Raw genomic sequence first — 16,453 nt, 5'->3', positions numbered from 1 at the left:
TGTTTATGGATGGGGTTGTTAGGGAGGTAAATGCAAGAGTTTTGGAAAGAGGGGCAAGTATGAAGTCAGTTGGGGATGAGAGAGCTTGGGAAGTGAGTCAGTTGTTGTTCGCTGATGATACAGCGCTGGTGGCTGATTCATGTGAGAAACTGCAGAAGCTGGTGACTGAGTTTGGTAAAGTGTGTGGAAGAAGAAAGTTAAGAGTAAATGTGAATAAGAGCAAGGTTATTAGGTACAGTAGGGTTGAGGGTCAAGTCAATTGGGAGGTGAGTTTGAATGGAGAAAAACTGGAGGAAGTGAAGTGTTTTAGATATCTGGGAGTGGATCTGGCAGCGGATGGAACCATGGAAGCGGAAGTGGATCATAGGGTGGGGGAGGGGGCGAAAATTCTGGGGGCCTTGAAGAATGTGTGGAAGTCGAGAACATTATCTCGGAAAGCAAAAATGGGTATGTTTGAAGGAATAGTGGTTCCAACAATGTTGTATGGTTGCGAGGCGTGGGCTATGGATAGAGTTGTGCGCAGGAGGATGGATGTGCTGGAAATGAGATGTTTGAGGACAATGTGTGGTGTGAGGTGGTTTGATCGAGTGAGTAACGTAAGGGTAAGAGAGATGTGTGGAAATAAAAAGAGCGTGGTTGAGAGAGCAGAAGAGGGTGTTTTGAAGTGGTTTGGGCACATGGAGAGAATGAGTGAGGAAAGATTGACCAAGAGGATATATGTGTCGGAGGTGGAGGGAACGAGGAGAAGAGGGAGACCAAATTGGAGGTGGAAAGATGGAGTGAAAAAGATTTTGTGTGATCGGGGCCTGAACATGCAGGAGGGTGAAAGGAGGGCAAGGAATAGAGTGAATTGGAGCGATGTGGTATACCGGGGTTGACGTGCTGTCAGTGGATTGAATCAAGGCATGTGAAGCGTCTGGGGTAAACCATGGAAAGCTGTGTAGGTATGTATATTTGCGTGTGTGGACGTATGTATATACATGTGTATGGGGGGGGGGTTGGGCTATTTCTTTCGTCTGTTTCCTTGTGCTACCTCGCAAACGTGGGAGACAGCGACAAAGTATAATAAAAAAAAAAAAAAAATGTATATCTATGTATAAGTTGAAATGTATAGGTATATTCACCATTTCCCGCATTAGCGAGGTAGCGTTAAGAATGGAGGACTGGCTTGATTAGGGCCTCAGTTGCCTATCCATCTCAACTTGAAAAATATGATTTGCAAATGGTTAATATTTATATGTCAGTTAAACACAGTTTCTCAAATGGCCAACAATTGTTTAAAACAAGCATATTCAATTCATATCTCAATCAAGGGCATCATTTAATGTAATCATATACTTTTTCTTCTCTCACATTTGTTTGCAGTTCCCATATTGAGGTAATGCCAAGAACAGATGAAGAATAGGCCTCTTCACTCACAAACATTCTCTACCTGTCATAAGGAATGCACGAAAACCACGGACCCATATTCATAAACAGGCTCTACAGACCTTTCCATGGTTACCCTAGCTCCTTGAATGCCCTGTATCAGCCCATCAACAGAAAATCACCCCTGTATACAATATCACTTCAAATCGCCCTGTATCAGCCCATCAACAGAAAATCACCCCTGTATACAATATCACTTCAATTCACTCTATCTCAAGCATGTCTTTCACCCTCCTGCACATTTAGGCCCTGAGCATTTAAAGTCATTTTCACTCCATCCTTCCATTTCAAAATTTACCTCCCTCTTCTTGCCCCCTCCACTTTTGAAACATATACCCTCTTCATCAACTTATCCTCTTTCATTTGCTCCCCAAGTTAAAACCATTTCAGCATACCTTCTTCAGCTCTCTTAACCATACTCTCCTTATCACCACACATCTATCTTACCCTATCACTACTTACTTGATCAACCGTCCTCACACCATATATTGTTCTCAAGCATTTAATTTCAAACACATGCACCACACAACAGAATACAGACACTCTGAATGTCTCTGTTTTTGAAAATATTAAAAGACTGCTACCACACAAATTCTGATGACTTATAAATATGAAATCACATTTAAGACTGAAATCCCAAATAAAAAAAAATATTGCTAAAAATGTGTCCAAAGAGCATAATACTTCTATCAATGAACATAGATAAAAAACCTAAACACATCACTATATGTAAAAATTTGAGAAAACCAGACCATTATCTAATGAAAGCACAATCAAACACATACAAACAACCAGATTATCAAATGCTCCCTGTTCTTTAGGGGATAGGGGAACATAAAGAATAGCTATTAACAGTAATCAATGATTCAATATACGCAACATGAATGTGTACTGTCTGAAGGTGAGCCAAACTGTACGGTAATAAAAAGATTAGATTAATAAAGAGTGACATAAGAGAAGAAATGCTGTTAATATAGCACAACATTATACAAAAAAAGCAATGGAGATTAACAAATGGTTACTACTGCATTGATGGGCAGACATGTTGCATGAAATAGTTCTTACCTCCTTCAATTAAGTATGGTATCATTATTGTGGGAACAAATCAAGCATATAGATAGATAGATAGATAGAATCAAGCATATAGTAGAATTTTTTCCTCTCAATCTATCAAAGATGCATTATGTACTTAAAACAAATCACATTTTTCATATTTTAAGTGCCCTATACTTCTATAGTGCAAGCAAGCAAGACACTTATATGCTTTAATTCTATTTTTCCTTCTCATCATGCCATGCTTACCTACCATAATCTTAATTCTACTTGGAAACATAACACTGGTGACTCACTGTGTCAGAAAAATTATCTAACATCAAGCAACATGTAGCTGGAAAACCATATCCAAAGAATTATCTAATATCAATCTCACTAGCCTTGCTAATTTTTTGTTTCCCAAACTTTCTGACTCTGCTTCTAACTAATTCCCTTCATCTCATGTTCTCTGTATTTGTATTTCAACAGTTCGACTCCTTACAGTGTACACACAAAGTAACAGCTTCACTTGTGTAATATGTAAATATACAGTCTTCTCCAGAGCTTTGGGGAAATATTGCTAAGAAATCAATCCTATCTGTAGAAATATGAATTAGCGGTACCTGAAGATGATACTATATGGGTCACCTACTTCAACCTGTTGCCGAGAAATCAAAAATACTATGTGGAAATATGAAGTGGCTGTAACCTGAAGATGATGCTATATGGGCCACCTACTTCAAATTGTTGCTGAGAAATCAAAAATGCTATTTATGGAACTATGAAGAGGCTGAAACCTGAAGATGATACTAAATGGGCCAACTGCTTCAAGCTGTTGCTAAGAAATAAATAATACTATTTGTAGAAATATGAAGTGGTAGAAACCTGAAGATGATACTGTATGGGCCATCTACTTTAAATTGTTGCTGAAAAATAAAAAATACTATTTGTGGAAATATAAACTGGCTGAAACCTGAAGATGACAGTATATATGGGCCACCTACTTCAAACTGTTGGTGAGAAATCAAAAATACTATTTGTGGAAACATGAAGTGGCAAAAACCTGAAGATGATACAATGTGGGCCACCTACGTCAAATGAGGAAAATTTCATTTATCACAAACATGTGTACAAAGAATAAATACGGTTCTTAATTCTCTCATCCTAAATTCTCAAAATGGTGGTTTTTCACACTATGTAAATGACTAAGATAGGGAAAACAGTAAAAAGAAGTCTGAATTCCTATGAAATTTCACATGGAGAAAAATAAATTAACTGGACAATCAAAAACACATTTTTAACAACTTTTTCACAGTAAACATACGCTTGTGATGAACAAGGAGAAAAACAAATAACGGCCTTAAATTCTCACCTGTCATTTAAAGGACAACAAAATAAACAGATCTAAAATGGTGCCAATTATATGTCAGTTGCAAAGAGACTTTAGCCTGTCAGTGTTAAGCAACTGTCCACCAGATGACCAAAAGAATAAACAAATCTGCAAGCAATGTTTCTGTTACTTATCACAATAGAAACATGGGTTTTACCATTATCCATGACTTAAATCTATATGCAAATGAAACTTCATCTTATTGTACCTCAATCACCAATCCCAAAAAATCTAAAAATTCTGTTGCAAGGTATATACATTAAAGCTTCTAGTTAGTTAATATCATCTGAAGAAATAGCTACAATTCAGCTCTGATAACAGTTTACTTATTGCACTTAGACTCAGAGTGTGTGATAAAGTTATAAAGTGGTTATGTCTAAAAACAAGTTTCTTTCAATAAATGTAAGCAAAACAATAAATTCTGAGTTTCATGAGATAAAAGATGTGTTAGTTCCTTTCAAACTGGCCTTCAAAATATTACCAAAGAGACAACAAGATGAGGCAGTGGTGGTGGGAGGCTGTTGCATGGAAGATGAAGATGCTTGAGAAGTACTGGCTACAGAGGAGATGGGTGGATGCTGGCCAAGACCTTGCTGTTGTTGTTGTTGCAAGTGAGGTGATTGACGACACTCATTAAGATGAGACTGAGGCTCAATTGTTACAGGATCTGCTGGACGAATATGGCTCCCTGTTAAGAATAAGAGAAAGTTTAAAAGAAACACAAGAGATTGTGTGTGTGTGTGTGTGTGTGTGTGAGAGAGAGAGAGATTACCTATTTAAACATTATGGGGAAAGAGTTTAACACTCATGAGGTCCCATCTCTTGTACTCTCTACACTATTACAAAGACTTTTGAATCTTTGTAAGCTGCTAGCATTCACCGTCTCCTAACTTACACAATTCCAACCATCCACAACCCTTACATTAAACCAATACTTCTTTACATCCTTCTCGACCAGTCTCTTTCTCAGTCTCTGATCAAGGCGTCTGGTACTGCACCTTGTGATAAACTGTTAACTTAAAGGCTCTCACTATGTCACTCCTCTCCCATTCATAGTAGACAGCTCTGCAGCCCTAAACCTTCATTGTAGCTCAGTTTTCTCAGTTCAATTACCATCTTGGTTGCTCTTTTCTGTACTCTCTCAGTCATAACTTTGTGCTTCTTTGGGAGCTTTGACCAGACCTGGGAGGAATAATCCAGCTTACCAAACATTTCCTTTTCCATACAATTTGATTTTAATATTTACAATTCTCCTGATATGTAGCTCTCTCTCTCTCTCTACAAATCTGGAACAATATTAACCCCCAGATCTCTTTCACACATCAATTCCCACAGCTTACTTCGCATTAAGCAATATTCATAATGAGGCCTTTCACTGATTCCCACACTCATTACCTTGCACTCACTTGGAATGAATCTCATCCTCCATTTATCAAACCAACTTTGGAGTTTGTCCACGTTACTCAACAATCATTCTTTATATTTATTTCTGTCGTGAATTTAGCATCATCTGCAAACATGTTTAGGAAGTAGTAGTAGTCTAGTCCTTCAGGCAAGTCATTTACATGCACTAAGAACAGCAGTGAGTCTATGACTGAGCCCTGTGGCACTCTACTTATAACCTCAGCTCATTCTGAGAATGGGTCTCTTACCTCATCCTCTGCTCCCTTTTACATAGGTAATTCTCAATCATGTAGGGATCTGCCATTCATTCCTGTATGTAGCTCTACCTTCTTCATCAAACTCCCATGGGGTATATGGGGGTCCAGGAACACACATTCTGACCATCTATCTCTTTGGTCTAAAACTTAGCTCACCCTGTCACTGAAGTTTACAAGGTTCATGACATTAACTCATTTTCCTTGAAAACGTTTTTTCTCCTAGTTAAGATGTTTCTCCTTCGTAGATATTCATTACTTTGTTATATGATTATCTTTTCCAGTGTTTTACAAACCACACCCATCAATGACACAGGCATGCAGTTCAGAACAATTTTTGGGTCTCCCCTCTTGTATTGGGATATGACATTTGCCCTCTTGCACACCTCTGGAATTATTCCTTCCTTCAGTTATCTAATGACCAGTGTTTCAACTCCCTAATGAACCATCCTTCCCTCCCACAGGCTTAGTTGTGATCTTCTTGCACAGGAGCAACAATTTCATTCTTTCATGAGATAGATTTTTTGCCACCTGATTATATTTTTTTTGTATGAAACTAACTGTACTCTTTGAAGAATTGATTGCTCTTTTACATAATATATACATATGTAATTCTACACCGTGAAGTTGTACACTTTAGTCTTCAATACAATAAACTCACATTTTGCTAACGAAAAGCCAAGTAAGCACAATGTGTTATATAAGTAATATTCACTCTTTTCGTGGTTTTTACTTTCACTTTTATATTTCTCATCTTTTCATTATTCCAATGGCTATCATAAGTGTCTAGGTATGTTATGGTGGTTTTAGGATTATACTAGAATGGATGGTTTTGCTGTAACTAATCTTAGAAAAATCTATTCCCATCCAGGGTAGTGTTATACAACATACTGGTAGTATACAATGTAATCTTTGTAATATTATACTGGTACAATAAACTATATTTCAAGGCAATTTTACCTTTTGATGTAATGTGAAATGTTTGAGGGAATCATATGGGGTGAGCAGGGCGGGCAGCGGTGTTCATGTGGGTACCTACCTGCGTATGGGTACCTATGAAAAGATTTTGCCCTGGTGGCAGGACTAGCATGCTGTGCTCACCAAGTGACTTGTATGTTGTAGCATGACACTTCTCTCAACTGCCTCACCTCATCCCCTCACTTGTCTTAGTTGATGTATAATGCTATTTCTTTCAACAAATACTCCTCTGGCATAATTATATATTGTACAATCATCTGGTACTGTCTTAACCATGAGTCTAATCTTCTTTTTTATGTTTCTGTACTCGCTCCATTGAAATTTCATATATAGACCACTATTGCATTAAATAACTGTTCTTACTTCATTGCTAGGTATTCATGTACCTTTGTCTTATGCACTTTTTGTAGGTTTCCAAGAATTACCCTTGACTGAATGACTCTGTATTGCCCTTGTCTAGTTGCTTGCATTGAAGAAATCTAATGTACAGTGGATAAAGGGAGTGAAGAATGGCAGAAATAAGATACCGGTAAGTAAACATCATAAGGACATACAGAGCCCAAGAATACTATGGAACACTGATTACGATTGCAATACAGGTAAACACAAAAATGGGAAACAATCTATCATAAAAATTATTGGAAGAAATTCATACTTGTAACTTCACTGTTCTTCTACTGCAGTAAGAATTCTACAAATACATATGAAGATATGCTTATGAAACATACAACTATCTAATAACATCACATACCAGTAGAAGGGGATCGTCGAGTCCTACGTGGTGAACCATGAGGAGAGGCATTGGGAGTCCGAGGCCTTGAACTGCTAGTGGATGAAGAGGCAGTAGGAGTATGTGATGAGGTGGAGCCAGCTCCTGAATGAGAACCTGGAGTGTAACGGGATCTTCGGGTGGCTTCTAGGAATACTCCAGCAGAGTTATGCATACGGGTCTGTAACGCCAGCACCTCTTCAAGGTCAGACTCTCTGAAGAATAAAAACAGTGACCATCTCTGAAGGGGACTGCATCACTGTTTCTGCATTCAATAGGAAATCATATAATATGCTGATAACCTACAGTAATAAAATGCTTTAGAACTAGGTAATATTCACTTCAGAGAGACACAATACTGTAAAATCTTTCATCATTAACTCTATTTTTATCTATACTGGGTGGATGAAGTGCATACAAGCATGCACTCTGGGAAACAATTTTGCACACAGCTGTGCACCTTCCTTGTGAATTAGATTTGCAGATCTGGGGTCCCTAACTCCAACCTGCAAGTTGGTGAATGTCAGGGTCATCCTTAACTCTTGCTGAAGAAATTTTCATAAGCATGGAATTACATGAAACAATTTTTTCAATATGTATAGTATTTTACATTCTTCTATTCACTACTCTACTAAAACTACTACTATTTCTTTTTTCCATACATCATTTTCTCAGCACATATATAATATTCCACCTAACCTACATACTCATATATGGGCCTCTGTGTTATAGTGGTTAGCATTACTGACAGAGAGTCAGCACAGTATTAGCAACACAGCACAGGAACAGATAAAGAAAAAGCTTCATTTGCCCACATCCATTCTCTAGATGTCATGTGCCCACAATCATGCTGGGTGGATGAAGTGCATACAAGCATGCACTCTGGGAAACAATTTTGCACACAGCTGTGCACCTTCCTTGTGAATTAGATTTGCAGATCTGGGGTCCCTAACTCCAACCTGCAAGTTGGTGAATGTCAGGGTCATCCTTAACTCTTGCTGAAGAAATTTTCATAAGCATGGAATTACATGAAACAATTTTTTCAATATGTATAGTATTTTACATTCTTCTATTCACTACTCTACTAAAACTACTACTATTTCTTTTTTCCATACATCATTTTCTCAGCACATATATAATATTCCACCTAACCTACATACTCATATATGGGCCTCTGTGTTATAGTGGTTAGCATTACTGACAGAGAGTCAGCACAGTATTAGCAACACAGCACAGGAACAGATAAAGAAAAAGCTTCATTTGCCCACATCCATTCTCTAGATGTCATGTGCCCACAATCATGCTGGGTGGATGAAGTGCATACAAGCATGCACTCTGGGAAACAATTTTGCACACAGCTGTGCACCTTCCTTGTGAATTAGATTTGCAGATCTGGGGTCCCTAACTCCAACCTGCAAGTTGGTGAATGTCAGGGTCATCCTTAAATCTTAATGAAGAAATTTTCATAAGCATGGAATTACATGAAACAATTTTTTCAATATGTATAGTATTTTACATTCTTCTATTCACTACTACTAAAACTACTACTATTTCTTTTTTCCATACATCATTTTCTCAGCACATATATAATATTCCACCTAACCTACATACTCATATATGGGCCTCTGTGTTATAGTGGTTAGCATTACTGACAGAGAGTCAGCACAGTATTAGCAACACAGCACAGGAACAGATAAAGAAAAAGCTTCATTTGCCCACATCCATTCTCTAGACGTCATGTGCCCACAATCATGCACCACAAAACTTTATGTGGTTTCTTGTGGCTGCTTCAGTCCAGTAAAAGAAAGAAGCCCCTGTAGGGGCTTTCACCCCCCAGCATGTTCAGGCCCTGAGCACTCAAAATCTTATCCATCCCATCCTTGCATCTCCAATAAGGTTTCCCCTCCTCCCTCTTCCCTCTACTTCTGGCATTAAAAGAACAGAGGTTAGACAGGACATATAATTGCAACAACTACACAAACCTCAATAAATTCTATGGAAACGGAACTCAGCAGCCAGGAACCAGAGCTCTTTGGTGAAAGGTTCACTTAAACTTAAAATGAAGCAGTAGAGGAAAAGGTACCTCTAGCCTCAAATAGAGGTAACAGTAAGAAACAGGAAGGAATGGTTTAATACAAGGTGTTATGGTAGCAAAGGCATAGAAAACACAAGATGAGAAAAGAGAAACAAAAAACTTTAAAAAGATTGCAGTGAACAAGGCAAATGAAATCCAAAACTTTTCCAGAAATTCATCAGGAGTCAGCTGCAAGTTAAGAGGCAGCTAATCATGCTAATGGATTAACAGGGAGAATTGAAGAGGATGATGGTTTGATATGTGATGAGCTGAATAACTATTTCAAAAGTATTTCCACATTGGAACACACTAAAGCACCAGCACCAGAGAGATGGGATGGGGAGTAGGTTTATGAAAATTAATGAGGTATCTAAAAAATATGTTAAAAGAATACTAAAAGAACCTGACTGACATATGGCTCATGGTATTTATGAAATTTCACCACATGTACCAAAGTTGTGTACAGATAAGCTTAATAAACTAACTGTATTATTGTTCAAGATGTCACTAGAGAGGGCTAAGGTGCTATGTATATATTATATTATATTATACTTTATCCCTGGGGATAGGGGTGAAAGAATACTTCCCACGCATTCCTTGCGTGTCGTAGAAGGCGACTAGAGGGGATGGGAGCGGGGGGCCAGAAATCCTCCCCTCCTTGTATTTTTTTAACTTTCTAAAATGGGAAACAGAAGAAGGAGTCACGCGGGGAGTGCTCATCCTCCTCAAAGGCTCAGACTGGGGTGTCTAAATGTGTGTGGATGTAACCAAGATGTGAAAAAAGGAGAGATAGGTAGTATGTTTGAGGAAAGGAACCTGGATGTTTTGGCTCTGAGTGAAACGAAGCTCAAGGGTAAAAGGGAAGAGTGGTTTGGGAATGTCTTGGGAGTAAAGTCAGGGGTTAGTGAGAGGACAAGAGCAAGGGAAGGAGTAGCACTACTCCTGAAACAGGAGTTGTGGGAGTATGTGATAGAATGTAAGAAAGTAACTTCTCGATTAATATGGGTAAAACTGAAAGTTGATGGAGAGAGATGGGTGATTATTGGTGCATATGCACCTGGGCATGAGAAGAAAGATCATGAGAGGCAAGTGTTTTGGGAGCAGCTGAATGAGTGTGTTAGTGGTTTGATGCACGAGACTGGGTTATAGTGATGGGTGATTTGAATGCAAAGGTGAGTAATGTGGCAGTTGAGGGAATAATTGGTATACATGGGGTGTTCAGTGTTGTAAATGGAAATGGTGAAGAGCTTGTAGATTTATGTGCTGAAAAAGGACTGGTGATTGGGAATACCTGGTTTAAAAAGCGAGATATACATAAGTATACGTATGTAAGTAGGAGAGATGACCAGAGAGCGTTATTGGATTACGTGTTGATTGACAGGCGCGCGAAAGAGAGACTTTTGGATGTTAATGTGCTGAGAGGTGCAACTGGAGGGATGTCTGATCATTATCTTGTGGAGGCTAAGGTGAAGATTTGTATGGGTTTTCAGAAAAGAAGAGTGAATGTTGGGGTGAAGAGGGTGGTGAGAGTAAGTGAGCTTGGGAAGGAGACTTGTGTGAGGAAGTACCAGGAGAGACTGAGTAAAGAATGGAAAAAGGTGAGAACAATGGAAGTAAGGGGAGTGGGGGAGGAATGGGATGTATTTAGGGAAGCAGTGATGGAGTGCACAAAAGATGCTTGTGGCATGAGAAGAGTGGGAGGTGGGTCGATTAGAAAGGGTAGTGAGTGGTGGGATGAAGAAGTAAGATTATTAGTGAAAGAGAAGAGAGAGGCATTTGGACGATTTTTGCAGGGAAAAAAATGCAATTGAGTGGGAGATGTATAAAAGAAAGAGAAAGGTGCAAGAGGTGAAAAAGAGGGCAAATGAGAGTTGGGGTGAGAGAGTATCATTAAATTTTAGGGAGAATAAAAAGATGTTCTGGAAGGAGGTAAATAAAGTGCGTAAGACAAGGGAGCAAATGGGAACTTTAGTGAAGGCCCAAATGGGGAGGTGATAACAAGTAGTGGTGATGTGAGAATGAGATGGAGTGAGTATTTTGAAGGTTTGTTGAATGTGTTTGATGATAGAGTGGCAGATATAGGGTGTTTTGGTCGAGGTGGTGTGCAAAGTGAGAGGGTTAGGGAAAATGATTTGGTAAACAGAGAAGAGGTAGTAAAAGCTTTGCGGAAGATGAAAGCCGGCAAGGCAGCAGGTTTGGATGGTATTGCAGTGGAATATATTAAAAAAAGGGGGTGACTGTATTATTGACTGGTTGGTAAGGTTATTTAATGTATGTATGACTCATGGTGAGGTGCCTGAGGATTGGCGGAATGCGTGCATAGTGCCATTGTACAAAGGCAAAGGGGATAAGAGTGAGTGCTCAAATTACAGAGGTATAAGTTTGTTGAGTATTCCTGGTAAATTATATGGGAGGGTATTGATTGAGAGGGTGAAGGCATGTACAGAGCATCAGATTGGGGAGAGCAGTGTGGTTTCAGAAGTGGTAGAGGATGTGTGGATCAGGTGTTTGCTTTGAAGAATGTATGTGAGAAATACTTAGAAAAGCAAATGGATTTGTATGTAGCATTTATGGATCTGGAGAAGGCATATGATAGAGTTGATAGAGATGCTCTGTAGAAAGTATTAAGAATATATGGTGTGGGAGGCAAGTTGTTAGAAGCAGTGAAAAGTTTTTATCGGGGATGTAAGGCATGTGTACGTGTAGGAAGAGAGGAAAGTGATTGGTTCTCAGTGAATGTAGGTTTGCAGCAGGGGTGTGTGATGTCTCCATGGTTGTTTAATTTGTTTATGGATGGGGTTGTTAGGGAGGTGAATGCAAGAGTTTTGGAAAGAGGGGCAAGTATGAAGTCTGTTGGGGATGAGAGAGCTTGGGAAGTGAGTCAGTTGTTGTTCGCTGATGATACAGCGCTGGTGGCTGATTCATCTGAGAAACTGCAGAAGCTGGTGACTGAGTTTGGTAAAGTGTGTGAAAGAAGAAAGTTAAGAGTAAATGTGAATAAGAGCAAGGTTATTAGGTACAGTAGGGTTGAGGGTCAAGTCAATTGGGAGGTAAGTTTGAATGGAGAAAAACTGGAGGAAGTAAAGTGTTTTAGATATCTGGGAGTGGATCTGGCAGCGGATGGAACCATGGAAGCGGAAGTGGATCATAGGGTGGGGGAGGGGGCGAAAATTCTGGGAGCCTTGAAGAATGTGTGGAAGTCGAGAACATTATCTCGGAAAGCAAAAATGGGTATGTTTGAAGTAATAGTAGTTCCAACAATGTTGTATGGTTGCGAGGCATGGCCTATGGATAGAGTTGTGCACAGGAGGATGGATGTGCTGGAAATGAGATGTTTGAGGACAATGTGTGGTGTGAGGTGGTTTGATCGAGTAAGTAACGTAAGGGTAAGAGAGATGTGTGGAAATAAAAAGAGCGTGGTTGAGAGAGCAGAAGAGGGTGTTTTGAAATGGTTTGGGCACATGGAGAGAATGAGTGAGGAAAGATTGACCAAGAGGATATATGTGTTGGAGGTGGAGGGAACGAGGAGAAGTGGGAGACCAAATTGGAGGTGGAAAGATGGAGTGAAAAAGATTTTGTGTGATTGGGACCTGAACATGCAGGAGGGTGAAAGGAGGGCAAGGAATAGAGTGAATTGGATCGATGTGTACCAGGGTTGACGTGCTGTCAGTGGGTTGAATCAGGGCATGTGAAGTGTCTGGGGGTAAACCATGGAAAGCTGTGTAGGTATGTATGTTTGCGTGTGTGGTCGTATGTATATACATGTGTATGGGGGTGGGTTGGGCCATTTCTTTCGTCTGTTTCCTTGCGCTACCTCGCAAACGCGGGAGACAGCGACAAAGAAAAAAAAAAAAAACTTTGTCACTGTCTCCTGCGTTAGCGAGGTAGCGCAAGGAAACAGACGAAAGAATGGCCCAACCCACCCACATACATATGTATATACATACACGTCCACACACAGCACATATACATACCTACACATCTCAACGTATACATAAATATATATATGCACACAGACATATACATATATATGCATGTACCTAATTCATACTTTCTTTCTTTCTTTTCTTTTAAACTATTCGCCATTTCCCACGTTAGCGAGGTAGCATTAGGAACAGAGGACTGGGCCTTTTTTGGAATATCCTCACCTGGCCCCCTCTGTTCCTTCTTTTGGGGAGAAAAAAAAAAAAAAAAAACCTCCCCCCGCATGTGCACGAGGTAGCACTAGGAAAAGACAACAAAGGCCACATTCGTTCACACTCAGTCTCTAGTTGTCATGTATAATGCACCGAAACCACAGCTCCCTTTCCACACCCATGCCCCACGAATCTTTCCATGGTTTACCCCAGACGCTTCACATGCCCTGGTTCAATCCACTGACAGCACGTTGACCCCGGCTAAGGTGCTAAAGAGTGGAAAATGGTAAACATAATACCCATATATAAAAAAATGAGACTGAGAACACGTATTCAAATACAAATTGGTCTCACTAATGAGTGTGGTTAGTAAGGCTCTGGAAAAGAATATTAGAAAGCAAGTGGATGACTTCCATGAAGATATTTCCTAAGTGAGAGACAGAGCATGGTTTTAGGGAAAGACGGTCATGTGTAAATAATCTCTTAAGAGTTCTATGAGAGAGTTTGCTCAGTCCTGGACAAAAGGGAAGGCTGGGTTGACTATCTGTATCTGTGCTGCCAGAAAGCAATTGACACTAGTGTGTGGAAGGCTGATTAAGAACCTAGATTATCAGGCAGGAATACTGGGGAGATTCCTAAAATGGACAAAAGATTATCTGAGTGGGAGGGAACAAAGGGTGGATGTTGGAAGAGCCTTTTCCATATGGCAAGAGGTGACCAGTAGAGTGCCATAGGGTTCAATTATGAGTCAACCACCATTCTACATTTCATCAAAAACTTGAATAAAGGTATGAGATCCTATTTGAATATACTTGCAGATGATGCAAAGATCAAGAGGAAGTGAAACACTAGGAAAATTGTGTTCCTTATAAGGGGAACTAAACAGAATATATGGTGTGGGAGGAAAGTTGTAAGAAGCAGTGAAAAGTTTTTATCGAGGATGTAAGGCATGTGTACGTGTAGGAAGAGAGGAAAGTGATTGGTTCTCAGTGAATGTAGGTTTGCGGCAGGGGTGTGTGATGTCTCCATGGTTGTTTAATTTGTTTATGGATGGGGTTGTTAGGGAGGTAAATGCAAGAGTTTTGGAAAGAGGGGCAAGTATGAAGTCTGTTGGGGATGAGAGAGCTTGGGAAGTGAGTCAGTTGTTGTTCGCTGATGATACAGTGCTGGTGGCTGATTCATGTGAGAAACTGCAGAAGCTGGTGACTGAGTTTGGTAAAGTGTGTGGAAGAAGAAAGTTAAGAGTAAATGTGAATAAGAGCAAGGTTATTAGGTACAGTAGGGTTGAGGGTCAAGTCAATTGGGAGGTGAGTTTGAATGGAGAAAAACTGGAGGAAGTGAAGTGTTTTAGATATCTGGGAGTGGATCTGGCAGTGGATGGAACCATGGAAGCGGAAGTGGATCATAGGGTGGGGGAGGGGGCGAAAATTCTGGGGGCCTTGAAGAATGTGTGGAAGTCGAGAACATTATCTCGGAAAGCAAAAATGGGTATGTTTGAAGGAATAGTGGTTCCAACAATGTTGTATGGTTGCGAGGCGTGGGCTATGGATAGAGTTGTGCACAGGAGGATGGATGTGCTGGAAATGAGATGTTTGAGGACAATGTGTGGTGTGAGGTGGTTTGATCGAGTGAGTAACGTAAGGGTAAGAGAGATGTGTGGAAATAAAAAGAGCGTGGTTGAGAGAGCAGAAGAGGGTGTTTTGAAGTGGTTTGGGCACATGGAGAGAATGAGTGAGGAAAGATTGACCAAGAGGATATATGTGTCAGAGGTGGAGGGAACGAGGAGAAGAGGGAGACCAAATTGGAGGTGGAAAGATGGAGTGAAAAAGATTTTGTGTGATCGGGGCCTGAACATGCAGGAGGGTGAAAGGAGGGCAAGGAATAGAGTGAATTGGAGCGATGTGGTATACCAGGGGTTGACATGCTGTCAGTGGATTGAATCAAGGCATGTGAAGCGTCTGGGGTAAACCATGGAAAGCTGTGTAGGTATGTATATTTGCGTGTGTGGACGCATGTATATACATGTGTATGGGGGGGGTTGGGCCATTTCTTTCGTCTGTTTCCTTGCGCTACCTCGCAAACGCGGGAGACAGCGACAAAGTATAATAAAAAAAAAAAAAAGTCTCCAAAGTTAGTCTAAAACATGGCTGAAAAAATTCAACCCAAGCAAATATAAAGTAATGAGATGGATCAATGCAAGACGGCCAAAATATGATTATTACCTATAAAGAAATAAGCTTCAGGATTCTGTCAGAAGGGCTTGGGAGAGTACATCCTCCCTAACCTGTCACCCGAGTTCCACAATATGAGAACGGTTAGGAGACAAACTGTTTGCTAGTAAGTATATTTATTTATTTATTTTGCTTTGTCGCTGTCTCCCGCGTTAGCAAGGTAGCACAAGGAAAGAGACGAAAGAAATGGCCCAACCCACCACCATACACATGTATATACATACACGTCCACACACGCAAATATACATACCTATACATCTCAATGTACACATATATATACAAACACAGACATATACATATATACACATGTAGATAATTCATACTGTCTGCCTTTATTCATTCCCATCACCACCTCGCCACACATGGAATAACAACCCCCCCTCCCCCCTCATGTGTGCGAGGTAGCGCTAGGAAAAAACAAAGGCCCCATTCGTTCACACTCAGTCTCTAGCTGTCATGTAATAATGCACCAAAACCCCAGCTCCCTTTCCACATCCAGGCCCCACACAACTTTCCATGGTTTACCCCAGACACTTCACATGCCCTGTTTCAATCCATTGACAGCACTTCAACCCCGGTATACCACATCGTTCCAATTCCCTCTATTCCTTGCACGCCTTTCACCCTCCAGCGTGTTCAGGCCCTAATCACTCAAAATCTTTTTCACTCCATCTTTCCACCTCCAATTTGGTCTCCCACTTCTCCTCGTTCCCTCCACCTCCGACACATATATCCTCTTGGTCAATCTTTCCTCACT

At 40.2% G+C, this 16,453-nt stretch overlaps 1 protein-coding gene across 1 annotated transcript in view; it reads right to left on the bottom strand.

Moving 5' to 3' along the window:
• Nucleotides 1–851: 851 nt before the first annotated feature.
• Nucleotides 852–16,453, bottom strand: part of LOC139761492 (uncharacterized) — a 71,256-nt gene continuing 55,654 nt past the window's right edge. The window contains exons 6-7 of the mRNA XM_071685753.1: nt 7,238–7,470; nt 852–4,538 (exon numbers count right to left, since the gene is read on the bottom strand). Coding sequence (XP_071541854.1) covers nt 4,279–4,538; nt 7,238–7,470 — 493 coding nt within the window. The 3' untranslated portion in view covers nt 852–4,278. The remainder of the gene's footprint in view (nt 4,539–7,237; nt 7,471–16,453) is intronic.

This window comes from Panulirus ornatus, chromosome 40, assembly GCF_036320965.1.
Source record: "Panulirus ornatus isolate Po-2019 chromosome 40, ASM3632096v1, whole genome shotgun sequence".
Lineage (NCBI taxonomy): Eukaryota > Metazoa > Arthropoda > Malacostraca > Decapoda > Palinuridae > Panulirus > Panulirus ornatus.
This window is presented reverse-complemented; position numbering and strand designations above follow the sequence as displayed.